Raw genomic sequence first — 27,335 nt, forward strand, 5'->3', positions numbered from 1 at the left:
TTCATTTCTTTCACTGCCAATTTTGTCTTAACCTCACTTATTACTGGATACAGGTCCAGGGAATCTGCTGCAGACGAGTATCCCCAAGTGACCATTCTTCTCGTCATATCTGTAATGTTGGAAAGTTTTCCTACCATACTGGTATTACAGCTTAGCCCACTCTTATTCTTATCTGAGATCCACCGAATTCACAATGAGGATTAGTAGAAAACAATCAGGAGTGAGCACTCTGGACTATTGTCCCCTCCATAAACTGAGGGGCAATGAGACGAATTGCAGTGTTCCAATTTCGGTGATAGCTGACATCAGCTAATACTGCTCAGGTTGGGTGGGTCAGCTAGAGATCGCAAACTGAACCATTGGGGGAAGCTATGCTTAAGTTTTAATTATTGCATTGGTGTTCTTCCCACCATCACTACTACTCATTTTCCAGTCATATATTTTAATCATCTCTAATAATGGTGAGACCAACACATTATATAAAACTGTTTTGGTCTCTCATGTATGGGTGACTGATGCAGCAGAGTTTAATTCGCTCCCTGGCTACTGTTTCCCAGTAGAACTGGACTGTTCACATCTCGGTGTGCTATCTGATTCTGAGCTGAACTTCCAATCTCAAAAGCAATTCAATAGCAACTTTCCAAAGAGGATTGAATATATATGATTTTAAGCTAACCACTTCTCACCCCTTCAAGAATTATAAAGTCAATCCAGCATTTGAATGTACAAGGAGCAGACTGTTCTATTACAGTTTCCTGTTGCAACCTTGTGGGTATGTGTGTGTATATTTTTCTCTCTCTCCCTCTTATTGATATGGTGCTGTAGTCGTTACATTGCTGGACTGGTAATTCAGATGCCTGGACTATTAAACCAGCTTGCCACTTTGAGAATTTAAGTTTGTTCAGATAATTGGCAAAAAATATAGAAGGAGATGAGGAGAACATTTTTTGCACAACAAGTTGTTTGATCTGGAACTCAATTGTGTTGGAAATGGTGGAAGGAGATTCAATATTCAAACTTTCAGGAGGGAAGTACATACATGCTTGGAAAGAAAGGTTTGCAAGGCTATATAGAAAGAGCAGGGGAACGGGACATGCTGGATAGCTCAAAGAGCCGCCACCAGCACAATGAGGCAAATTACTTCCTTCAGGCCTATTTACAGGCTCTGTACCAGTCAATAAACATGGACATGAACCAATGAACAATCACAAGGCTTGAGAAAAGCAAATAAGTAACAGAAACAGTAAATGCTGGAAATAAACAGCAAATCAGTAAGTGACTCTATACGTTTCAGGCGAGGTGTGTTGGTCCTTAGCCAGTAGAGCTACAACTCTGGCATCTACCTGACAATGTGGAAAATTGCCATTATGTCCTGTCCATAAGAAGGACAAATACAATCTGGCCAATTACTGCCCCATCAGTCTACTTTCAATTATCAGCCAAGTGATGGAAGGTGTTTTCTACAGTGTTATCAAGTGGCACTTACCAATAACATGCTCAGCAATACTCAGCTTGAGTTCCGTAAGGCCACTCAGCTCTGGGCCTTATTGCAGACTTTGGTCCAACATGGGCATAACAGCCGAACTGTGAGGTGGTGAGGTAAAAGTGACTGCCCTTAACATTAAGGCAGCATTTGACTGAGGGTGGCATCAAAGGTGGAGACGTAGCAAAACTGAAGTCAATGGAAACAGGGGAAAACCTTGAGAACATGCAGAATTTTGGCAGTTACAATGCAGCATCATTGGAGGCTTTCAAGATCAGCAGGAGGGTACAGCAGGGCTGAGTCCTGGCGCCAACTCTCCTTGGCATATTTTTCTCTATGCTGCTAATACACGCTTTCGGTGACTCAAATGAGGGAGTCTAAATAGCGTGTCAAGACCAAAGTGGGTTTGCGAATTACTGTTTGCTGATGACCCTGCGCTGACATGCCATACTAAATATCACTTGCAACAGCTTGTAGATCTGTTCTTCCAGGCCTGCAAGGAGTTTGGATTGATAATCAGCATCAGGAAGACCAAAGTTATGGGCCAGGACAACTCCTGAGATACTGGAGCAGTCTGTGCCCACATGTAGTGGGACCTAAACAACATTTAAGCTTGGGCTGGAAAGTAGCAAATAACATTAGTGCCATACAAGTGCCATGCAATGACCATCTCCAACAAGAATCAATCTAATCATCTCTCCTTAAATCCTCTGCCGTCAACATCTAGAGGATTTCCATTGACCAGAAACTAACTGGACTAGCCAAATCTGTGATGGAATACTCTTCACTTGCCTGGATGATTGCAGCTCCAAAAACACTCAAGGAACTTGACACCATCCAGGACAAAGCAGCCCACTTGATCAACCCCTCATCTCCCTCTTAAACATTCACTCCCTCCAACACTGGCTCACAGTGCCAGCAGTACGTACCATCTGCACTGCACTAATTTGGCACCTTTGAGAATACCTTCCAAGCTCACGACTTCTGTCACCTAGAAGAACAAGGACGCATACACATGGAAACACCGGCACCTGCAAGACCCCCTCCAAGCAACACACCATCCTGACTTGGAACTATATTGCTCTTCCTTCACTGTCGCAGGGTCAAAATCCTGGAACTCCTTACAGCACTGTGAGTCAGCCTACACCAAATGGACAGCAGTTCAAGAAGGCAGTGCAACATCTTCTCAAGGGCAATTAGGGATGGGCAATAAATACTGGCCTTGACAACTTGCTCACATCCCACAAATGAATAAAAAGATTGAACACTGAAGGATTGGCAAGTATTTTAGAAGAATAAAAAAAATGAGCAGAAGAGAAATGGAAGAAACAAGAAGTTCAAACTCAGAGAGGAAGCTATCGAGCCGAATAACCTGCCAGCAGTTTAACTGTTTCCAGTGTCTCATTATAGCATCTTAACAAATGGAAGAATTCTTCCTTTCCTTTCTTATTCTATGGTTGTAAATATTAACTGCTATAAGGGTACCTTAAGCCCAGTCTAAATAGCTATATTACTATCAGATTGTGTTCAGAATTAAATTATGTTGATATGGTAAGAACACCGAACAACCACGATAAGTGCAGCAGCAAATATTCCAGAAATTAACCAATGCCAGTTTTATTGGATATATTCCACATAAAGCAGAAAAAGCAGGTAATAGATTTCCCTCCTGAACAAACTCATGTAAGAGCTTCCAAGTTGCTGCATCTTAAATTCTATTAATGACCAATATTTGTTGACAATATTGAGTTAAATATCCAAAGCGTTGCTGAATAAAATTGTATTCTTTTTCTTAAAAAAAGCAATAAATTTGTGATTCTATGGGTCAATGCATTGATGGCGAAGAACTGAACCATATGGGCTACAAGTGACAGGCTTCAATCCCTGATCTATGCTGAGTTAGCATGTCGAGGATAGCAATGAGAATGGTGTCTGAGCGAACATTGTAAAGATTAGGGTCTAATGAAGATCTTTCTTGCTGGCCTCAATGTACCCAGTTTAAAGATGGGAGTCTTATGGGGGACAAAGAAAATTAGCAAGTGGGAGACTGCAGCATAGTGGTAATGTCACCAGACTAGTAATCCAGAAACCCAGGCTGATGCTCTGGGGGCACGAGTTCGAATTCCACCATGACAAATGGTGGAATTTAAATTCAGAGTCGGTAAAGTTTGTCTCTGTAAGGGTGACCATGAAACCATTGTCAATTGTTGTAAATACCTAAATAAAAGCAAAATACTGCAGATAATGGAAATCTGAAACAAAAACAGAAAATGCTGGAAAAGCTCAACAGGTCTAACCGCATTTTTGGAGAGCAAAACAGAGTTAATATTTCGAGTGCGCATCTCCACAGATGCTGTTAGACCTGCTGAGTTTTTCCAGTATTATCTGTTTTTGTGTTGTAAACACCCATCTGGTTGACTAATGCCCTTTATGGAAGGAAATCTACTTACTCTTGACTACACGTGACTCCAGACCCACAGCAATTTGGTTGATGTTTAATATCGTCCGAAATGGTCTAGTTGTATCAAATCTCTAAAAAGGAATGAAACCAGATGGACCACTCCAGTTTCCAGTGCTTGGGCACCGGAAACGGCAACAGCAAACTAAGCCCTGTAGACTTCGCAAGGTCCTCCTTTGTAACTAAGGAGAAATCTTATCTCTCAGAGGATTGTGCAACTTTGAAACTCTCTGCCTCCAAAGGTGATGGAGGCAAGCTCATTGAATATTTTTAAGGCAGAGGTAGATAGGTTCTTAAAAACAAAAAAAAACAAAAAACAAAAAACAGCGGATGCTGGAAATACAAAACAAAAACAGAATTACCTGGAAAACTCAGCAGGTCTGGCAGCATCAGCGGAGAAGAAAAGAGTTGACGTTTCGAGTCCTCATGACTCTTCGACAGAACTGAAGGGTCATGAGGACTCGAAACGTCAACTCTTTTCTTCTCTGCCGATGCTGCCAGACCTGCTGATTTTTTCCAGGTAATTCTGTTTTTGTTTTAGATAGGTTCTTGTTAGGTAAGAGGATCAAAGGTTATCAGGGGTAGATGGGAATGTGGAATTCAAAACACAAACAGATCAGCCATGGCGATCAGATCAGAATGGTGGAGCAGGCTTCTGCTCCCATTTCGTATGTTCGTACTAACATCTGGGGGCCCGTGCCAAAATTGGGAGAGCTGTCCCACAGGCTACTCTAGCAACAGCCTGACATAGTCATTTTCACGGAATCATACCTTACAGATAATGTACCAAACACCACCATTACCAGAGGTGGCAGTACAGTGGTTTACAGTCAGGAATGCGTTGCCCTGGGAGTTCTCAACATCGACTCTGGACCCCATGAAGTTTCATGGCATCAGGTCAAACATGGGCAAGGAAACCTCCAGCTGATTATCACCTACCGTTTCCCCCTCAGCTGATGAATCAGTAATCCTCCATGTTGAGCATCACTTGGAGGAAGCACTGAGGGTGGTAAAGGCACAGAATGTACTCTGGATGGGGGACTTCAATGTCAATCGCCAGGAGTGGCTAGGTAGCACTACTACAGACTGTTGCCAGAATCCTAAAGGACAGCGCTACTAGACCGGGTCTGCAGCAGGTGGTGAGGGCACCAACAAGAGGGAAAAACATACTTGACCGCATCCTCACCAAACTACCTGTCACAGATGCATCTGTCCATGACAGTATAGGTAGGAGTGACCACTGCACAGTGCTTGTGGAGACGGAGTCCCATATTCAATTTGAGGATACCCTCTATCGTGGCACTACCACCATGCTAAATGGGATAGATTTCAAACAGATCTAGCAACACTAAACTGGGCATCAATGAGGCCCTGTGGGCCATCAGCAGGCAGAGAATTGCAAAATATCACAATCTGTAGCCTCTTGGCCCACCATATCACCTGCTTTACCGCTGACACCAAGCCGGGGGATCAACCTGGTTCAATGAAGACTGCGGAAGGGCATGCCAGGAGCAGCACCATGGATACCTAAAAATTAGGTGCCAACCTGGTGAAGCTACAACAAGGGCTACTTGCATGCCAAATAACAGGAACAGCATGCGATAGACTGAGCTAAGCAATCCCACAACGAACGGATCAGATTTAAGCTCAGCAGTCCTGCCACATCTAATCGTGAATGGTGGCGGGCAATGAAACAACTAACTGGAGGAGGAGGCTCCACAAATATCCCCATCCTCAATGATGGGGGGCCCAGCACATCAGTGCCAAAGACAAGGCTGAAGCATTTGCAACCATCTTCAGCCAGAAGTATCCAATGATGTTTCATCTCAGACTCCTCCAGAGGTCCCCAGCATCACAAGTGGTCAGTCTTCAGCCAATTTGATTCACTCCATATGATATCAAGAAACAGCTAAAGGCACTAGATACTGCAAAGCTTCTGGTTCCTGACAACATTCCAGCAATAGTACTGAAGGTTTGTGCTCCAGAACTAGCTGTGCCTTTAGCCAAGCTGTTCCAGTACAGCTACAACTGTGGCATCTACATAATGTGGAAAACCATCCAGGTACGTCCTGTAGACAAAAAGCAGGACAAATCCAACCCGACCAATTACTGCCCCATCAGTCTACTCTCAATCATCAGCAAAGTGATGTAAAGGGATCATCAGCAGTGCTATCAAGTGGCACTTACTCAGAAATAACCTGCTCACTGACGATCAGTTTGGATTCCACCAGTGCCACTCAGCTCCTTACCTCATTACAGCCTTGGTTCAAACATGGACAAAAGACTGAACTCGAAAGGTGAGGTGAGAGTGACTGCCCTCAACATCAAGGCAACATTTTTCTGACTGTAGCATCAAGGAGCCCTAGCAAAACTAGAGTCAATGGGAATCCAGGCGAAAACTCTCCACTGGTAGGAATCATACCTAGCACAAAGGAAGATGGTTGTAGTTGTCAGAGGTCAATCATCTCAGTCCCAGGTCATCACTGCAGGAGTCTCTCAGGGTAGTGTCCAAAGCTCAAACATCTTCAGCTGCTTCATCAACGACCTTCCCTCCGTCATAAGGGCAGAAGTGGAGTCCAGGTGGTGTAGATACACTCTGCTTCTTTAGCTGATGATTGCACAATATTCAGCACCATTCGCAATTCCTCAGATACTGAAGCAGCCTGTGCCAATATGCAGCAAGACTCAGACAACATTCAGGCTTGGGCTAATAAGTGGCAACTAACTTTTGCACCACATAAATGCCAGGCAATGACCATCTCTATCAAGAGAGAATTCAACATCTCCCCTTGACATTCAATGGCATTAACATCACTGAATCCCCCACTATCAATATCCTGGGGATTATCATTGACCAGAAACTGAACGGGAACTGCCATGTATGTACTGTGGCTACAACAGCAGGTCAGAGGCTGGAAATTCTGCAGAGAGTAACTCAGCTCCTGACTCCCCAAAGTCTGTCCACCACCTACAAGACACAGTCAGGCGTATGATGGAATACTCTCTACTTGAGTGCAGCTCCATCAACACAACCCAGGACAAAGCAGCCCATTTGACTGGCACCCTATCTACCACTTCCAACTTCCAATCCCTCCACCACCAACGCACAGTAGCAGCAGTGAGTACCATCTACAAGATGCACTGCAGCAACTTACCAAAGCTCCTTCAAATACACAATCTCTACCGTCTAGAAGGACAAGGACAACAGATGCATGTTGACACCACCACCTGAAAGTTCCCCTCCAAGCCACATGCCATCCTGACTTGGAACTATATCGCCGGTCTTTTACAGTCTCTGCGTCAAAATCCTGGAACTCCCTCCCAAACGGCACTGTGAGTGTATCTACACCACCCGGACTGCAACGGTTCTAGAAGGCAGCTCACCACTACCTTCTCATGGGCAATTAGAGATGGGCAATTAAAATGCTGACCTAGCCAGTGATGCCCATATCTTGTAAAAGAATAAAAATTAAATTAACTCTTGCTTCTCTAGCTGTTGAGCAGCCTTGCAAATAAATTCCATGTGTGCGTATGAGTGAAGCAAATGAAAAATAGGCACATGAACAACATTGTCAGTTTCTATGGAACAACTTGCATTGATAAAGCACTTTTGGCACATTCCAAGGCACTTCTCAATTTAGAGTCAGACCCAAGACATGGTGAATTACTGAAGGAATCAAAAGGCTTGGTCAATAGATAGGTTTTGGGGTTGTTTCTGAGGATGGGGAAGGATAAAGCAAAGTTGGAAGTTGTTATGACGTGGCAGATGATGTGTGCCAGGTGGATCGAATCCACGAGGGGAAACTCAGTCTTGTTATCACAACGGTTTTGCAATTTGTATTTATTTTGAGATGCGTGCCCTGAATTCGTTAGTAATAAGCCCAGCAAGACTTCAGAGACTTTTTTCAAAAACTAAATCAAACATCTATTAACAAAAGAAAAGATTTCAAGCGCATTCACAGGTCTACAAATTACTACTATAATAACTCCTAAAACCCTTAATTAATCTGGCTTTCAGTTACACCCCCATTAAGGCAACAGTAAAAACAAACAGATTTAAACAGACCCACGCAAGTCAACACAATAATCTGGACAGCAGAATTCAAAGTGGCTTTTCCCAGCTTCGGTTTCTAGAGACAGCAGCTTAATGCACAAATATTGGAGGCTTTTCACACTTCTGGTAGATCTTATAATGCCTTCCCTGACGCTCCTTCTCCTTTATACATGTTTCTCCCTTTTAATGTAAATCCCATTGTTCCCATATGTCTTTGGAACTTTACCTTTCTCATAATATAAATAAATATTTCATGGTGCTAATATTATCGGTAACCTTTGGGGGAAAATAAACACACTGCTCATCCCAGCTTCTCTGCCATATCTTTGCTTCGGAACAGGAGATCAAGATTGGGACCTTGGGTCACACCAAAAATGACCAAATGGGCATGGGCCAAGGAACCTTGCAGAAGTGTTATCTATCGAACACTTCCCCTAGTATAACTTTCTGGTTTAGAAGAGAAAAGAGGGGGAAAAAAAAAAGAGATGAATGCCAAGCTATTCTTTCTGATATTCTGTAATAATAAACATATAAACAGAAAAGAAGATCAAGTCAAGTCCTTTATCACCTACTGTTGCACTCTCCTCTAATTTTCCTCGCTCCAAGATTTCTTTTTGTCTCCCCTTTTCTATTTTTATCTCTCCTTTTTGGATTAGCTCCTGAAAATGAGGTGGTAAGGAGGGGAGATCAGAAAGCAAGTCATCCACGAGAACTTGTGTGTGTCTGCTAGCAACCAATTCAGAAACACATTAGAGTCTGGGTCACCTGCCTACTCCCTCAGCCACAGCCAGTACATGGCCTAGGAATTTCATACCCTTTTAAAAAAAAATAAATGAACATTTGAAAGTAAAATATTTACTTAGCAAATTCTCCTCGCAGACACAGACAATGCTCCTTTTCTATCTCCAAAACCACCTGAATATATTCCGAGTGCAGCTTTATACAAGAATAATACCTCTGAAAATATTAAATGAATTAATTCTGAAAACACTTCTTAATGTTCAGTTTGTTTCTCAAAAATTTGTATATTCAACTGGCAATGCTCCAACCTTCCATTCTGTGAACTTTGCTTCCTACCTAGAAGTTTAGGACTAGCCAATGAGATACTTTTTTAAAGCATTAAGTATCAAGTCATCCAAGTAGCTTCTGTGACAAAATGTAGCTAAGAAAGCACTCATTGATCTAAACAATGCATAGCCAACCTTAAGTTCTCATACTTATGCTAATACCACCTATCCAAAAGTTCTCTCGACCCACAACCAAGTCCATGATGTTGGATTGTCTATTCAACCTAAAAGTCTGTCCAAGCTTTTGGCACATGCCATAAACTTTAATCCCTTGCCATCTTCCTCTCTGATGCCTCACTCAGGCTGAATCAAAAATTGCATAATCTCGTATCACGTTCGACCCTGAACTAAACTTTGTATCCCACATCCTCTCTATACCAAGACCGCTTACTTCCAACTTCACAACTGCTTCACTCCTACCTCAGGCCTTTTCTGCTGAAACCTCATGCATTATTTTCTCTTTCAGACATGGTTACTTCAAGGTTCTCTTTGCTTGCCTTTCATTGTTCATAAGCCCCAACACGTCAAACCTAAAATCTTTGCCTTAGTCTTCACATCAGTCCTCCATCCAGTATTACTTCTAGCACTCCCATGCCACCCCCACAATTTTGGGTCTCCAACTCTGGCCTCCTGTGCATTCTCCAATCCTTAATCCTACCTTGGTGGATGAATGCAAGTCTCCTCAACCCTACTCTCAAACTCTCTTCCTAAATGCCTTCACCTTTCTAGTCCGCTGTGCTCCTTCCATTTAAGGCCCTGTCCAAACCCATCTTTACAACCTAGCCTTCAGTGACCCCTTAAACTCTTATAGAGCTCACTGTCCTCTGCTATTCTTATTTCTCTATAAAGCACCTTGAGGTGATTTTGATACTAAAAGGTAGTGTAAATCCAATTTGGTATTGCAAAAAGCATACATGTCTTTTATTTCAAAAGTAAAATTCTGCGGATGCTGGAAATCTGAAACAAAAACAAAGTGCTCAGCAAATCAGGCAATATCTGTGAAGGGAGAAAAAGAATTAATGTTTCAGGTTGATGACCTTTCAGCAGAAATTTTAGCTCTGTTTCTCTCCACTGACCTGCTGAGTATTTCCAGCATTTTCCTTTTTTATATAATGTTTTTTATTTGTTTGGTTGCAGATTAAGTGATTAGGTGCAGCACTGCAGGTAACGCAAGTGCACACCATACATGCAATGTATTTCATACATGTTTTCCTCTTCTCCATAAGAAGTCCAAACACTGAATGATTTGTTTATAATTTAGCTTTTTATTTCACAGTGTAAATATTCATTGCCTTAATGAAACAACGTTCTGTTTTCTCAATTTTCTTGGAAGTCAGAAGGGGTACATTGCTTAAAACTATGATCAAAGTGTATCTGCCCTGCCTCCTTTTAAATCCTCATCCACTACCTTCCATATCTCCTTCAAACCTTCAGCAACTGTCTTGAAAAAAAATCTCCAAGTCACTTACAACTTCACTTTCAAATTCCCAACTACTACTACTACTCTTTGGCCTGCCAATCCCCACAAAACTGTTGTAGATTTGCTCTAGCTGTGCTTCATTTCATCTTTAATGTCACAGCCCCTCGCAAAATCTTTACTCTCTTACAAAAGCAAAATACTGCAGATGCTGGAAATCTGAAATAAAAACAAAAACTGCTGGAAATATTCAGCAGGTTAGGCAATATCTGTGGAGAAAAACAAAATTAACATTTCAGGTCGTCGATCTTTCATCAGAACTGGTCAAACCTGAAACAGTAACTCTTGCATCTCTTAAATCCTGGTCATTCCCCTAGTATGGCCAGCATCTTCATCCCTCAAGTCCAATAAGTACAGACACGAATATGTTTGGCATACAACTAGCTTAGTCATCCATTACAAGATCTGGAAGGATTATATCAAGTACGCTTTGAGATGTTTGATGGTCATGAAAAGCGCTATATAAATGCAAGTCTTTCTTTTCTTTCTTTACTTTTGGATAAATTCCTCTGCCAAAGCCCATGACTGCTCTGGGATCTTCCAAGGAAGCAAAGATAGTCCCTTATATTTTTATTTGTTGCTACCTATCATCCTTTTAAATTTCTCACCTCCAACAAGGAATAGCCACTGATGGTCTCAGTTTTAAGGACAAAGTCCATATGTTCAGGTGCATTGGTTAATTCCCTCTCTTTGCCATTAATTAATTTTCACCCCACACCCACAACCACCCAGACCAAGCCCTGAAAACATCTCACTCTCCAGTTTCTCCTCCATCTCCCCAAATGTCATTTCCAAGCTCATCTCATCCATGAGATGCAACTTATACTCATTTGGTGCCATTCCCACTAAACTGATGTTCTTTGCCTTTCTTCATGTTAGCTGATATTGCAAATAGTTTCCTCTCAAGTATTCTCTCTCTTCTGTTCAAAACTGGGATCATTACCCATTCCTTGAAGAAATCCACTTGTCCTTGCAAACTATGCCCCATGTCCCAGCTCATCTCTCTGCAAAGTCCTTGAACATATTATTAGCTCCAAAATTGACACCCAACTTTGCCACATATCCTGCAATCAGATTTCAACCCCTGCACAGTACTGACTTGGTCCTAGCCAGGGGACAGCCTCACAACCATGTTCATGGGGCATGATCCTTCCTCATACGTCCAGCAGTCCTTGGGCATTATCTAAGGAGGAAACTCTATTCATAGTAACAGGATTCTCTTTACTTGGAATATTGAATATTAGAATTGGAATATTGATTATTTTATCTTAGTCTTGCAATATTGGCCCTAAGATACAATAATGAGTGGTTTCTATGTGTGGTTCTGAATTCTGAAGCATTTGAGGAAGTCAATTATCTGAATCAATAGTTTATATTTGTAAGCTTATATTAAGTAAAATATATTTTTAAATGCATTATGACAAAACATGTATAATTTTGCTTGTTTGGGTGATTTTCGTACAAGTAAAGTAGCCAAGATTAAACAAGTTAATTAAAGGGAGGGCGCAATTATTAAACTGTGAATTGGAATGACACCTTGGTCCTAACGTACGAAAGGAAAAATTAATTATTTCATGGAGGCAGTTCATACTAGCAACTTTACATGTGAACATATGGCCCCATCAACACAAGCGGTATTAAAAGGAAACCTCGAATACTGCTGAGGAGGTAAAAATAATTATTGAACTAAGCATACCAGAGTTTATGTCAACGGTAGCACGCATGGGATGTATTTATTTTAATGTTCAAAGGAGGGATTGAGTCTTCACTTCTTTGTAGATATCAGTAGAATGTTGACATAAACGCGTTCAACGTATGTGGGTAGGATTGTTGTTATAGCATTGCTACTCGTAGTGGTGGTGGAGGTAATAAAAAACATTAATTTCCAGACAATGGCACAATGAATATTAAGCTAAAATTAATCTTAGTATTTTAGTACAAATGTTCTTTTAAGGACTTTCTGATACCAGGACATAGTTTGTGAACCTATGAACTAATGCATACATTTTTACTTTGCATAAATGATAATGCTGCCCAGTACCAGGCAAAGAATAGTACCCTCCCTCAATGTTTTTAATGGGTTTTAAACATTTAATCAAACCATCAAATGTCCTTTTTTACCTCACCCACAATAAAATGTCAAGTTTCACAATAACAGTTATAGACAAACTTTCTCACATCAGGGCTACTCAGCTCTGGAGTCCGTCACAGCCTTGGTCAAAACATGTACAAAAGGTTTAAATTCCAAATGTGTGGTGAAAGTGACTGTCCTTGACATCAAGGCTCAATTTGACTGAAGATGGCATAAAGGAGCCCTGGCAAAATTGAAGACAACGGGATTCAGGGGAAAACTCTCCACTGGAGGTAACTCATAACTAGCATAAAGAAAGATGGTCATGGTTGTTGGAGGCCAATCATCTCAGCCCAAGGACATCACAGCAGGAGTTCCCCAGACTAGTCTCCTAAGCCCAGCCACCTTCAACTGCTTCATTGATGACCTTTCCTCCATCAGAAGGTCAAAAGTGGGGGTGTCCGCTGATGATTGCAGATTGTTCAGTACTATTCACAACTCCACAGATACTGAAACAGTTCATGCTCGCATAAAGCAAGTCCTGGACAACATTCAGGCCATGCAAGCAGCGGGTAATGCCATGTCCAACAGGAGAGAATCTAACCATCTCCCTTTCAATGGCATTAACATTGCTAAATCCCCACCATCCACATCCTGGGGGTGATCATTGACCAGAAACTGAAATAGAAGTAAGTACTGTGGCTACAATTAGCAGCTCAGAGGTGGGGAATTCTGCAACAAGCAACTCATCTCTCGATTCCCCAAAGCCGGTTCACCATGCATAAGTGTTACGACTGCAGCTGACGTTAATGCTGAGCAAGCCAGATCTCAGATTGAAATCCGTATCAGCTGATCGTTATCTTTTTTTGTATTGTAGAAATGTGGAGAGATAATTACTGGACTCAAAAACACAAAACTTCAAATTTTGAAAGCTATCACTGAAGAATTATAAAATGTTTATAGAAGAAAAAATTAAAACTTAAACACACAAGATAAAAGATACCCAGTTAGAAAAGATCTTTCAAAATCACTGCCAAAAATGTTTTACCAAAGGTACACAACGAAACCATTTTTTTGGCAACAGCCTAAAAGATTCTTAACTGAAACATCCAGGAAATATTACCCAAATCAAGAAATTGCCTTTCACTGCAAACAAAAGTACAATCTACGACTTCCCATAACCAAGACACGCTGATGTGGCTTTCCAAAGGCAGGTTCAAAACAAACTGTTTCACAGGACAAATATTCTCCTGTTCTAAGACTGAGGTGCTTTCTTCAGTTAAAAATCTTTCACAGCTTAAAACAAAAGAATTGGCCTTCAGTGAGACATCCCCCACAGCAATTCACTCCAGCTGAAAATCTGTTCTCATAAAAACATTTTCCCCCTTTCATCTTCACTCTCTATTGTCTTCACAAATCCCTTTAAACTTGGGTTCCACAAATATTAAAACCTCTTATGTTCTTATATTATCTCTATTTAGAGATCAATAAAATTTAAAATGTCTGCCCATTTACTCACAAATTTTCTGCAAGTTGCAAATGTTCCTTTTCACATTTGAACCTCTTTTGAAATGCAATAACTACATATCAATTTCAACATTTAACCCCAAATGTAAATTTCAAATCTACTCTCTTTACTTGTAAATTAAAACCCACCATAAGGCCTCATTACAAATTCAAAGAGATAACACCTTTACTCTTTCATCCCTTAGACTCCACAGACAATTTGACTCCAAAAATCTCTCCTTTGATTAACCCTGGACACACAGAAACAACTTCCCTTACCTACACAGAATATATACATAACATATATAAAAAAATATAATACACACCTATCATCACACAAGACTCAAGTCAAGAGTTTGATAGAATACTCTCAACTTACTAGAGTGCTGCTCAAACAGTACTCAAGAAACTTAACACTGTTTAGGACAAAGCAGCCCACTTGATCGGCACCCCATCCACCACCTTCAACATTCGCTCCCTCCACCACAGGAACACAGTTGCAACAATGTGTACCATCTACAAGATGCACTGCAGCAATAAACCAAGGCTCCTTTGACAGCACCTTCTAAATCTGCTATCTTTACCACCTAAGAACAAGAGTAGCAGATGAATGGGAATAACATCACCTGCAAGTTCTCCTCCAAGTCACACACCATCCTAACTTGGAACTATATCACCATTCCTTCAATGTCTCAGGGTCAAAATCCTGGAACTCATTCCATAACAGCACTGTGGGTATACCTGCACCACATAGATTGCAGCAACTCAAGAAGATGGTGCATCATCACTTTCTCAAGAGCCATTAAGGATGGGCAATAAATGCTGGCCTTGTCAGAGACACCCACGTCCTGCGAACAAATAAAAAATTCACCAGTCTCCTCCAACACGACACCGCAATGGCCCAGCTGAGCGGGACTGCACACACTGGCTCCGTTCTCATCCGTCTCATTGTAGCCACAGGATCGACTGCAATGGCTTCTCTTCCTGTTCCCACACAGTTATCTCTGGCCCTCAAGTGTCTTGTCACTCACTCCCTCCTATTTATTATCTACATGCTGCCCTTTGGCTACTTCATCAGAAAACATGGTGTCGGTTTCCACGAGATGACACCCAACTTTACCACACCAACAAAAAATTTAAAATGCTGGAAAACTTCAGCAGGTCTGGCAGCATCTGTGGAGAGAGAAACAGAGTTACCATTTCAAGTCCGTATGACCATTCTTCAGAGGAGGGTCATACGGACTTGAAACATTAACTCTGTTTCTTTCTTCACAGATGCTGCCAGGCCCGAGTTTTTCCAGCATATTCTGTTTTTGTTTCAGATTTCCAGCATCTGCCATATTTTGCTTTTATCTACCACACCACCACTTCTTTCAACCCCGCCACAGTATCTAAATTTTCAGACTGTTTGTCAGGCATCCATTACTGAAGGAGTAATAAGAAAGAATAACTCACATTTTTATAGATATCTTTGATGACCACCAGATGTCCCCAAGCACCTTACAACCAATGAAGTACTTTTTAAGTGTAGTCATTTTGGTAATGCGGAAAATGCAGCAGCTAATCTGTGCACTGCAACCTCCCACAAACAGCAATGTAATAATGACCAGATAGATGTTGATTAAGGGATAAGAAGCCAGGACAACCAGGGGTAACTCCTCTGCTCTCCTGTGAAATAATGCTACAAGATTTTTTATGCCCATCTGAGTGGGCAGAAAGGGCCTTGGTTTAACATCATATCCGAAAGTTGGCTGTGCAACACTCTCTCGGTGCTGCACCGGAGCGACGGTTCTGATTTTTGTTCTCAAGTCCTGGAGTGGCATTTGAACTCTCAACTATCTGACTCAGCAGAAATTTCATCCAAATAAATACTGGGAAGACCAAAGTCACTGGCTTCTGTTCCACCATGGACTCTGTTCCCTAGCCACTGACTTCATCCTCTTCCTGATAACTGCCTGAGGCTGAAGCAGACTGTTGACCACCTAGGTGTCATGTCTGATTCTGAATCGAGCTTCTAAGCACATATCTGCACCATCATCTGTTTCCAACTCCATAACATTGCTCAACTCTATCCGTCTCAGCTCACCTGCTTCTGAGACCCTCATGCATACTTCTGTTATCTCTAGGCTTGCCTACTCCAATGCACTACTGACCAGCATTCTCACATTCTACCTTCTGTAAACCTGAGGTCACCCAAAACTCTGCTGCCCATAACCTAATTTAGACTGAATCTAATTCATCCATCACCCCTGTACTCATTGACATAGACTGGTTCCCATTTAAGTAACACCTTAATTTTAAAATTCTCATCTTTGTTTCAAATCCCTCCATGGCCTCATCCCTGCCTATAAACCCACAACCTGCTGAGATATCTGTGCTACTCTAATTCTGGCCTTTTAAGCATTGCCAATTTTAATCACTCCAGCACTGCTGGTCATGCCTTCAGCTGCTAAGGCCCGAATCTCTGGAATTCCATTCCTAAACCTCTTTGCCTCTCTACTTTCCTTTCCTTCCTTAAGATGTTCCTTAAAACAACTCTCTTCAACAGTCATTTGCCTTAATATCTCCATTCATGGCTCAGTATCAAATTTTGCTTTATAACACTCATATGAAGTATCTGGGACATATTATTGTGTTAAAAGTGCCATGTAAATACAAGTTGCTATTATATAGGGTTGAAAACTTTAATATTCATCATTTAAAAGAGTGAATAGATTTTCAGAAATTGGAAAATAAATCAATGGCATTGATCTGCTACAAGCTCTATTACAGTAGAGCATTGTTTGTTTATGAATCATTAAGTATGTCACTTACCTTATATATCTTTTCTGGTCATGCAAAGTTGATGGCATCTCCAGTAACTTGTTCATTAGTAGTTTCCTCAGTGCATCAATACGTGTTTCCACTTCAGCATAAACTATGGTGCAGGGAAGGAAAGGTATTTAAAAAGAATGTTACTATCAATAAGCCAAGCTATAAACTAGAGAAGCAGAACTGAAATCCAATTTGTTTAACAGCATCACTGGAGCACCATTACCACAATGACTGCAAGAAGGTGGCTCAATGTCAGTTTAAGGTAATTAAAGGTGAGTAATAAATACAGCCTTCCAATGTTGCCCATATCCCCAGAACAAAAAAATACACTACCTGGTAACTGTACTAACATTTTGGTAAACATGAAACATACAACTTCAGATGGCTTAGCCACATAAAATTATTATGCAAATATCTTATTCCATTCATGTAAAAGTACTTTGTTTTACTTTACATTATAGAAAAAAAGCCTAATTTGTCCTAAGCTATCAGTGTTTTTTTAAACAAAGCAGAGCTTATCTGTGGACTTCTGTTCCACACTAATGTAATACTGCTCACATCTAGGGAAAATGTATTGTGTCCACCAGCCCTATACTCACTGTCCAAGTTTCATTTACATTTCAAACTCAAACAAGAGTTCTGAATTTCTACTAATTTTTTGATAGACGTCTTATTTTCCAATTACAGAATTACATTACTTAAAAAGGTATTGCAAGATAGGAATCTTTGCAAGTAATAGAATGAGTTGATTAGATTCACCAAGTCAAATATTCAGAAGCCTTAGAACTTAAAAATCCAAAGCAAACACCAATAAGGTAATGTTTTCCTGGCAATCTCTGGTATGGACAAGTATTGCAATGATTATTAATGAAACAATGACTGCCTACTAACACCAAAAAGCCCAAGCCATACTGGGCGTCTTCAAATGAGGTGCTGTAACATTTCACAAGAAACTGAAAAAATGACCTTTTCTATCTATCATTTGATTTTCCTTTTGTTTCCTTTCGCACTTCCTCTCAACTGCTCAAGTAATGTTGGGAAATTGCACAAGAAAACTGAGGGCACAAACACACATCTTACTTCTATAAGCCACGATGCACAAAATAGACCATGATATGCCAACTGGGCCATAGTATTTTCAGGACAGAATAGCTTACAAACATGCGAAACAGGAGAAGTAGGCCATTCGGCCCCTCGAACCTGCTCTGCCATTCATTAAGATCATGGTTGACCTGTTTGTGTTTCGAATTCCACATTCCCATCCACCCCCTATAACCTACGATCCTCTTGTCTAACAAGAATCTACCCACTTCTGCCTTAAAAATATTCACCTCCACCGCCTTCTGAGACAGAGGTCCAAAGTCGCACAACCCTCAGAGAAAGGGCAACCCCTAATTTTAAAACGCTGGCCCTAGTTCTGGACTTACCAACAGGGGGAATCATCCTTTCCACATCCAACTTGGCAATACCATTCAGGATCTTATACACTTCAATCAAGTCACCCCTCACTCTTCTAAACTCCAATGGAAACAAGCCCAGTCTGTCTAACCTTTCCTCATAAGACAACCCGCTCATTCCAGATATCAATGTAGTAAACCTCCTCTGAACTGCCTCCAATGCATTTACATCCAAAACAATATTCAAGATGGGGTCTCACCAATGCCCTCTATAACTGAAGCATAACATCCTTACCTATTCTTGATTCCCAATCACTATTAAATTTATAAACATTACAACCATCCAGTAAGAAAGCTCTATGGACCAATTAGCTTCATAAAACATCAGCAGTTGGCTTGGGTCATCGTGGTGAGCCTATTTTAAATCAAGGAGGATACAGAGATCTCCTATTGTAATGGTTCTTGTGCTTTTGGGGGAAAGCCTATATGTTGGGGTGACATAAGAACTATGGTTCTCTAGGAGATGAGTCCTGGTAAAGCACCTTGCTTCCAGTAACAGATCGTATGATCATGTTGCCTGGGAGATAAACAATAAAATAGCAAAGTGTCAACTAGCCCAGTTTTAAGTTTCAGTTTAAAACAAGCTGTGTGTTGGCTAAGAAAGGTTAAAGCTCCTGTTAACTGAAGAATCCTAATAGTGAGTTGAGATAGCCGAAGCAAGAGGTTTTTTTTTTTACACGCAAGACCCAAGAGTTAAAGAATAACAGAACCAGAAGACTTCTGACTCGACATGGCTATGCTTAAGATGCTCTCGAAGCCCGTGTTGAACTGAGAGTCTACAACCGTGTAACGGTTTGAAGAAACTTGAAGTAAGTGGAAGGTTCATGAAATCTCAACTCTTATATGAATCTTTGAAATAGTCCTCAGACCAAGTGGCTAAGCTTCCAATTTTTAATAAGAATCCAACTTGAATTATTGGGGGTGTCAAATGGGTGTAGAAGGAAATTTGATTAAAAAATTTCAGTTAGACAAGTAACTGTGTTCAATGTGCTTTTAATACGTTTAATGTAACTGACCATTTACGATACAGTATAGTTAATATTATTGATATCTTTGATTTTGTTGTAGTCAAATTATTTTGTTTTAAACCATGAAGCTTAGGGTTACATTCTATTTGGAAGTTCCTGGATTTTCGGATTCCCCCAAAAAACTAAACATGTTGCTGGGCGCTATCAAGATAGATACACTGCACAAAGAAGCAATTATAAAACACCCTCTTCTCAATCCCTTTGTGCATCCTAAAATCTCTCCAAGGAAATTTTTTAATTTATTTTCTGCAGTTCAGAAATGCCAGCTCACTAATCAGAAAAAACCCAACTGACCGTTTTCAATGGTTGGAAAAAGCTCCATCACCAAATAGCCATTATTTATAAAAACAAAATCATCACTTTTTAAGCCAGCATTGGTTCCTTCAGAACATGTACATCAGAGTCACTTTAGGTAGTGAAACATCAGGAACCTCTTGCAACTCTACATAATATTTAGGGGCTTCTAGGAGAAATTGAGGATTTAATATGTTAATATGTAATATGAGGATTTAAAATGCTCCTAGTATTTAATAATTCCATTGCTCTTGTTCTGCATCCACAGGATGAACTGATTTTGGACAGGCAGTGTGATTGCCATAAGGAGCCACTTTAAGGGGCACCAAGATGTTTCTCCTACTCACCAGAAAAAAAATCAAATAGTGTTAATATTTTTAGAATCATCAATTGCTTTTCTTATCCAGCTTCCTCTTGAAGGTGTTAACTGGCTGTGAAACAAATGGCTTCCTCAGGGAAATCTGTTTCACATGTCCAAAAGTCTAAGCTCCCTCATTAATTTAAGAATATTGTACTTCTGCCCACTAATTCTAAACTCATTGTTCAAGTTAAATGGTTTGCTTACTTCAACTTTGTTTAAACAAAGAATAATTTATACATCATAACCGGTTCCACCTGGAATTCCAGCCATGGGTGGGTATTGGGAAATATTTCGTAACTCTCAAAGATATATTCCAATGAGAAAGCAAGACTCTATGAGAAGGATGCACCATTTGTGGCTGACTAAGGCAATTAAGGATGGTATCAAATTGAAAGGAAAGATGGAAAATGCTGCAAAGATTAGTGGTTGACCAGAAGATTGGGAACATTTTAGAAGCCAGCTAAGGATAACCAAAAAAAAAATAGAGGGAGAAATTGGAGTATGAAAGAAAACAAGAAATATTAAAACAGACAGTAAAAAGTTTCTACAATTATATAAAAAGGAAAAAAATGTGAGCATTGATCCCTTAGATGGTGGGACTGGGAAATGGCAGACTGAACAAGTATTTTGTACCTGTCTTCACAGTAGGAGACAAAAAAAAACCAAGAATTGTAGAAAAACGGGGACAAAAGGAAGGGGGTAGGGAATTAAAACAATCACAATTAGTAAAGAAAAAGTGCTAAGAAAACTAATGGGACTATAGACTGACAAATTCCCTGGACCCGATGGCCTGTATCCTAGGGTCTTAAAAGTAGTGGTTGCAGAGATGGTGTTTGCATTAGTCGTAATCTTCCAAAATTCCCTAGATTTTGGAAAGGTTCCAGCAGATTAGAAAACGACCAATGTAACACCTCTATTCAAGAAAGGAGGGAGAGAGAAAGCAGAAAACTATAGGCCAGTTAGTTTAACATCTGTCATTGAGAAAGTGCTAAAATTCAACACTCCTACAAGGAGTATGACACTTAGAAATTCAAAATACAATCAGCCAGAGTCAATATGGTTTTGTGAAAGGGAAATACTGTTTAACAAATTTATTTGAGTTCTTTGAGGATGTAACAAGCAGGGTGGATAAAGGAAAACCAGTAGATGCAGAGTATTGGGATTTCCAAAAGGCATTTGATAAGGTGCCATATAAAAAGTTACTGCACAAAATAACAGCTCATGGTGTTGGGGGTGATATATTAAAATAGGTAGATTTTTGGCCAACTAACAGGAAACAGAGTTTCTGGATAAATGGGTCACTTTCAAGCTGGCAAACTGCAACTAGTGGGTGTGCTACAGGAAGCAGTACTGGGGCCTCAACTATTTACTCTCAATATTAATGGCTTGGATGAAGGTGTTGACAGTATTGTAAGAGAAATAGCAGGTAACCTAGGGACGAATAAAAGTGAGGAAATTAAGGTAACTAATATCAGCAAAGAATAAGTACTGGAGAAACTCAAGAGACTAAAATCCAACGAATTCCCAGGGCCTGATGGTCTACTTCCTAGAGTTCTAAAAGAAATAACTGCAGAGATAGTGAATGCGCTGGCTGAGATTTCCGCAAATTCCCTAGATTCTGAAACAGTCCCAGAAGATTGAAAGTTAGCAAATATAACACCGCTAATTCAAGAAAGGAGGGAGAGGGAAAACAGGCAAGTTAGCTTGGCATCAGTAATTGGGAAAGTGCTGAAATATATTAAGGAAGTTTTAACAATACACTTAGAAAAGCATATGATTAGATCAAGTCAACATGGTTTGACGAAAGGGAAATTTTGTTTGAAAAATCTATTAGAGGTTTTCTGAGCACGTAAGAGTAGGTTAGATAAAGGGGAACCAGTAAATGTAGTATATACATAGGTTTCCAAAAGACATTCGATAAGTGCCACACAGAAGTTTAGTGCATAAGATTAAGTGCTTATAGAGTTAGGATATTAGTATGGATGAAAAATTGGGCAACGGACAAGAAGCAGAGAGTAGGGATAAATAGGGTATTTTCAAGTTGGTAGGTTGTGACTGGTAGAGATCCGCAAGGATTAGTGCTGGGGACTCAGCTTTTTACTATCTATATTAACAACTTAGATGAAGAGACAGAGAGTAATGTGCCTAAGTTTGCTGAGAATACAAAAGTAGTTGAGAATGCATGTTGTGAGAAGGATTTAAAGAGACTGCAAAGAGATATGGAGAGGTTAAGTGAGTGGGCAACGGAGTGGAAGATGGAGTATAATGTAGGAAAGTGTGAGGTTATTCACATCAGTCAATAAGAATAGAAAAGCAGAATATTTTATAAAAGGCATGAAATTTGTAAACGTTGATGTTCAGAGAAACTTGGGTGCATTCATACAAGGAACACAAAAGGTTAACATGCAGGCACAGCAAGCAATTTAGGAAAACAAACGGCACATTGGCCTTTCTTGCAAGGGGATTGGAGTCAAGAATAAAGAAGTCTTGCTACAATTGTACGTGGGTTTAGTGAGACTATGCTTGGAACAATGCGTGTGATTTTGGTCTCCATATTTAAAGAATGTGATAAATATCTAGTTCATCGTTCATATTGATATTTTAGAGGTAATGTTTATTCTGGGAATAATACATTTGAACTGTAGAAAATAGGGCAAATGCAGCTAAAGCAGATTGGAGTCTATTACACATAAAAGGTTGGAGCCATGGTGACTCAAGGGGTTAACAGTTAGAAAGGTAAGATCATAAAACAGCACATGGGCTTATTTAGTTGGAGAGCTGGAGAAGTGATGTCTACACTGCTTGCAAAGAAGTGCAGTCTAGGGAGATGTTTTGTTTTGGGAGTTAAAGCTAAATTAGTTTAAAAGCATTCAGTGAACCCTGAAAGGTTATGTACCATGGAGATGAGTGCAGCTTAAGAAGGTTCTCTGGTTTCAATTTATCTGAGTGTTCTACAGCAGGGGAAGAGGCCGGATACCAAAAGGATGCTACTGTTAGACTCCAGGCAGTGATGGCTCAGAGAAGCCCTGGGAGCCATTCAGTGCAGCCGAGGGTTGCAGTTTGGAACTCGTGGTTTGCAGAACACAGAATCCCTGGGAGCTGTTAGCAGGCTCCTGGCAGTTAGGGCTCAACAAAGTCCTGGGAGTTGAGAAAGTGCTGGAAGGTCACGGGTTCTGTGCCATTAGGGCTCAGAAAAACCTGAGAATCAATATATAGCTCATTGCAGCCAGGAGAGACCGAAGTTCGGAGAAACCCAGGGGCTGTGCCAGTTTAGTGAAGCTAGTGGCCTGTGAAAGAGTTGGAGGTCTATCGGTAATTAGAGGCCAGAGTGCAGCTTTGTGAATGCCGTGAATGCAGTGTCAGGAGAAGAGATGGGAGGTCAGTAGTCGTTGGGGCAGTCCGAGTCGGAGCGGCTTTTAAAGAAATTCAGAGGTTAGTTCTTCGAAAGTCAACAGTTGAAATCCCTTGTGAGGGAAACAGGATTTTAACAAGATTTTGTGGTTGCTGACATCTGGGTGGGTTGCTGAGAAATCCCTGGGATCTGTCTTGATCGCACCTGCCTTGTAATATGCAGTGTGGTGTGTTCAACCAGTTTCCCTTATAGTTCATGTTTGCCTTATGTTTATTCTGCAAGTTGGAGCATAAGATAGATATTGTAGAATGTTTTACTTCTCTGACTTTGTAAAGTTTTTTTGTTTGTCTGAAACCATGGAATTTTGTGGCTATATTCTCTTAGTGTGTCCCTAGCCCAATCGTAACAGGAAGGATATGCTTGCATTGGAGGCAGTACAGTGAAGGTTCACTAGATTGGTCCCCGGGTTGTGGGAGGCTGACTAAATTAGATCTACATTCTCTGGAGTTTAGATAAATGAGAGATGATCTCACTGAAACATTCAAGATTATGAAGGGGCTTTATAGGGTAGATTTGGAGACGTCAATTCCCCTGGCTGTGGAGTCCAAACACAGGGACACAGTTTCAGGATAAGGGGCAGGTCATTTAGGACTGAGAGGAGGAGAAATTTCTTCACTCAAAGGTTTGTAAATCTTTGGAGGGTGTGGATGCTCAATCATTGAATAAACTTAAGCTGAGATAGACAGATTTCTGAAGTCTCAGGGAATCAAGAGAAATGGGGAGCAGGTAAGTGGAGTTGATGCCCAGAATCAGCCATGATCATACTGAACAGCCTATGGTCTTCTCCTGCTCCCATTTCTTACATTCCTATATTCTAAAGTCGGTTGAGTAAGAAAGATATCTAAGTATCATAGTATGAATCTATGTTGCAAGGCTATAGGTAAATGGCAGATACAATACTCAGATATATTGTTAGCACAATCCTATATAAGTCAAAGCATTATAATGGCACTGAATAAGATATTCATTTGATCTCATCTGGAATACTGTGCCTATTTTTGGGTTCTTTCACATGATGTTAAATATTGAAACACTGGAAAATCATAAGGTCATAAGACCATAAGATTAAGAGAGACAGAAAATGGGGCAGGAGTAAGCCATTCGGCCCACAGAGCCTCCTCCACCATTCAATATAATCATGGCTGATCTGATTGTGGTCTTAACTTCACTTTCCTGCCTGTCCTCATAACCCATGACTCCCCTGTCAATCAAAAATCTGTTTAGCTCAGCCTTGAGTGTATTCAATGAACCAGCTTTGACTGCTCACTGGGGAAGAGAATTTTGAAAGGCTAATGACCTTCTGAAGAAATTACTCCTCATCTCCGTCTTAAGTGGAAGATACCCACTGTGCCCCCTAGTTCTAAATTCCCCCACAAGAGGAAACATCCTCTCAGAAGATAGCCTGTCAAACCCCCACAAAACCTTTTATATTTCAAAAGGTTCACGGGAATTACTAGAATTATACCTTCTTTAAAAGCCCTTAATTACCACATGAGGCCGAGAGAGCTGGGGTTTTTCACTCTAGAAAGGTACAGATTTTGAGGTGATTTGAGAAAGGTATTTAAAGTAACGTAGGAATTTGGCTGTGTCAGGGTGAGTAGTCTTTTTGAATTGTATAGATTGCAGAAAACCTGAGGAAATGAATATGTGGGAGCAAAAACAGAACTAAATTACACGTCAGGAGGTTTCTCTTTATCACAGTGGATCATTGGCCTCTGGAACACATCATCGCCTCAAGTAGTGAAGGGGAATTTTCTGCAGACATCCAAGAGAGATCTGAACGAGTTTCTGGCTGAGGTTGATGTTAATACATGGAAAAGGTAGATGGGTAATTAGGCACTATGATCTGTGAAAGATCCTGTGATCTCTTCAACTCATCTTGTTCAACCTTGAGGGTTATTTCCTACCTCTCCAAGAAGCTTACATAGCTTCTGGGCAGAAGCATTGAGAGGTATAATGCATAATTGGAAAATGATTGTATAGGGTGGACTTAAAGGATTAATTTCTGTCATTTCACTTCATTGTCCATTCATTTCTGTAGCTTTGAATTTTGCAATACATTTTAAAATAAACAATTTCATGCATCATGGCTTCATAACATCAAAGTATCCAGGTGATCAGATTATGTTCTTGAAATGTGCATGTGATTGCAACCTCCAAAATTGGAACACGAGTGATTTGCTCCAGAGTTCCACATAAACATACCCACAGTGACCTTCAGAAGGCTTTGATGACTAGTGTGCAGCCAAGGTTAACTACAAAATGTAACTTGTGCAGGGTTTCAGGTGCTACCCAAATCAAACCAGTACTCTTTGTTAATGTGATTGATCAAACTAAAAGACTCCAATAATTCTGAAAAACAGATAACATGGTGCATTTGTCAAATCACAAAGTGACAGGTGTCATCCAAGAATTCAGATGATTGCGAGATACAGGTTCCCATCTAATATTCATTAGATTAACATTGATTCTGAACCCTTAACTTAGTTGCAGAACTCTCCTTCTACCAGAGAACTCACATCTGAATTTGAAATTTTGCCAGGAGCACTGCTTAGTGTAGTTTTTCTAAGCCCTAAGTTCTCAAATATATGATATGTAAACAGTAGAAAGTTACATTACATTTCAGGCTTTTACTGTATTTTCAAACATGTTCCTTGCTACATAGAGTGTATTTCTTAAAAACACAAGAATTACTGCATCGCTCACCTTTTTGGAACACACGAACTTCAGTTTTCCCAAACAGTGACTTAGCCTTTTCATAGTCATTTATAACAACATCATAATCGCCCTGAAAAAGGAGACATGTATCATGTAGAATTGTAGGATACCAAAAGCATCCTTAATATATTCTTTTTATAAATTGCAAATGCTCACTTACCTTTTGAATGTTCCTTTCAATGTTAAGAGGGAGATTAAAGAGGAATTTAAAACGTTGAAGAACATTTAGGGCATTTCTTGTAGAATCTGCTTTGTCTTTGCGTCCCAAGACTTCTTGGAACAGAGTATCTGCAGTGTTACTTGCTCCTGAAAGAAGTAAAAAATTTGTTCTATACATCTAGAATACTATTACTTTCAGAAGCACCACACACTGATACAAATCAGCAGTTTCACTAGTCAAAAGATGGATAACTTCATATCGAATGTATTTTAATATTAATACATAGCTAATTTCACAAAATCCAGGTCATTAAATTGAGGGATATCACCTAGCAATAACATCGCAACTTCAACTTCAGTGCAGACCACTGTTGCAGTTGTAATTTAAATGCAGCTCAGGTCTAGAATTGGAGCCCAATCTGACAATTAGGCTGAAGAAGTGAGACTCACTGGACAAGGAAGCCTCAATCTGCTTCACTTCAGAGCAATTAAGGTTTTATCTTTAAAATTCCACTATAGCAGTTCAGTATTGTGAGCCACTTCACATCAGTGCTAAACGTTCAGTGTAAGTGAAATTATAATACTCCTACATGAGACTGTCAAAATAAAGGAACAAACTTAATTTGATGTTCTAAGATAGAAGGTAAATTCAGTTGGTAGGCAATCAAGTAGGAAAAAAACAGCAGTAATTGTCTGGATCATGAATAGGTGCTGGGAGCTGTTTTTCTTCCTATATGTGAGAAGGTTTTAATGTTAAGTGCTCATGCTCATCTCGCTTTAATTATTATTTTTATCTTTTTCAATGGTTTATTTTTCTTTACCACTGTGTATTGGCCTGCTGACTAGCATCTTTATATATGCACAAGCACATATTTCTCCTCAAATATGAAAACAACAAGCAGAAATGGAGTTTATAAACTGTAAAGTATTTTGGTCATTGTTCATGCATTTGCTTCCAAAATTCTTCTAAAGGTTC

General features: G+C 40.2%; 1 protein-coding gene across 1 annotated transcript in view; it reads right to left on the reverse strand.

The window, feature by feature from the left end:
- The window catches only part of exoc2 (exocyst complex component 2), a 304,799-nt gene that overhangs the window by 160,696 nt on the left and 116,768 nt on the right, over positions 1-27,335 (reverse strand). Inside the window, exons 8-10 of the mRNA XM_041184538.1 lie at positions 26,361-26,506; positions 26,189-26,270; positions 16,931-17,033 (exon numbers count right to left, since the gene is read on the reverse strand). Coding sequence (XP_041040472.1) covers positions 16,931-17,033; positions 26,189-26,270; positions 26,361-26,506 — 331 coding nt within the window. The remainder of the gene's footprint in view (positions 1-16,930; positions 17,034-26,188; positions 26,271-26,360; positions 26,507-27,335) is intronic.

Source organism: Carcharodon carcharias, chromosome 3 (assembly GCF_017639515.1).
Source record: "Carcharodon carcharias isolate sCarCar2 chromosome 3, sCarCar2.pri, whole genome shotgun sequence".
NCBI lineage: Eukaryota > Metazoa > Chordata > Chondrichthyes > Lamniformes > Lamnidae > Carcharodon > Carcharodon carcharias.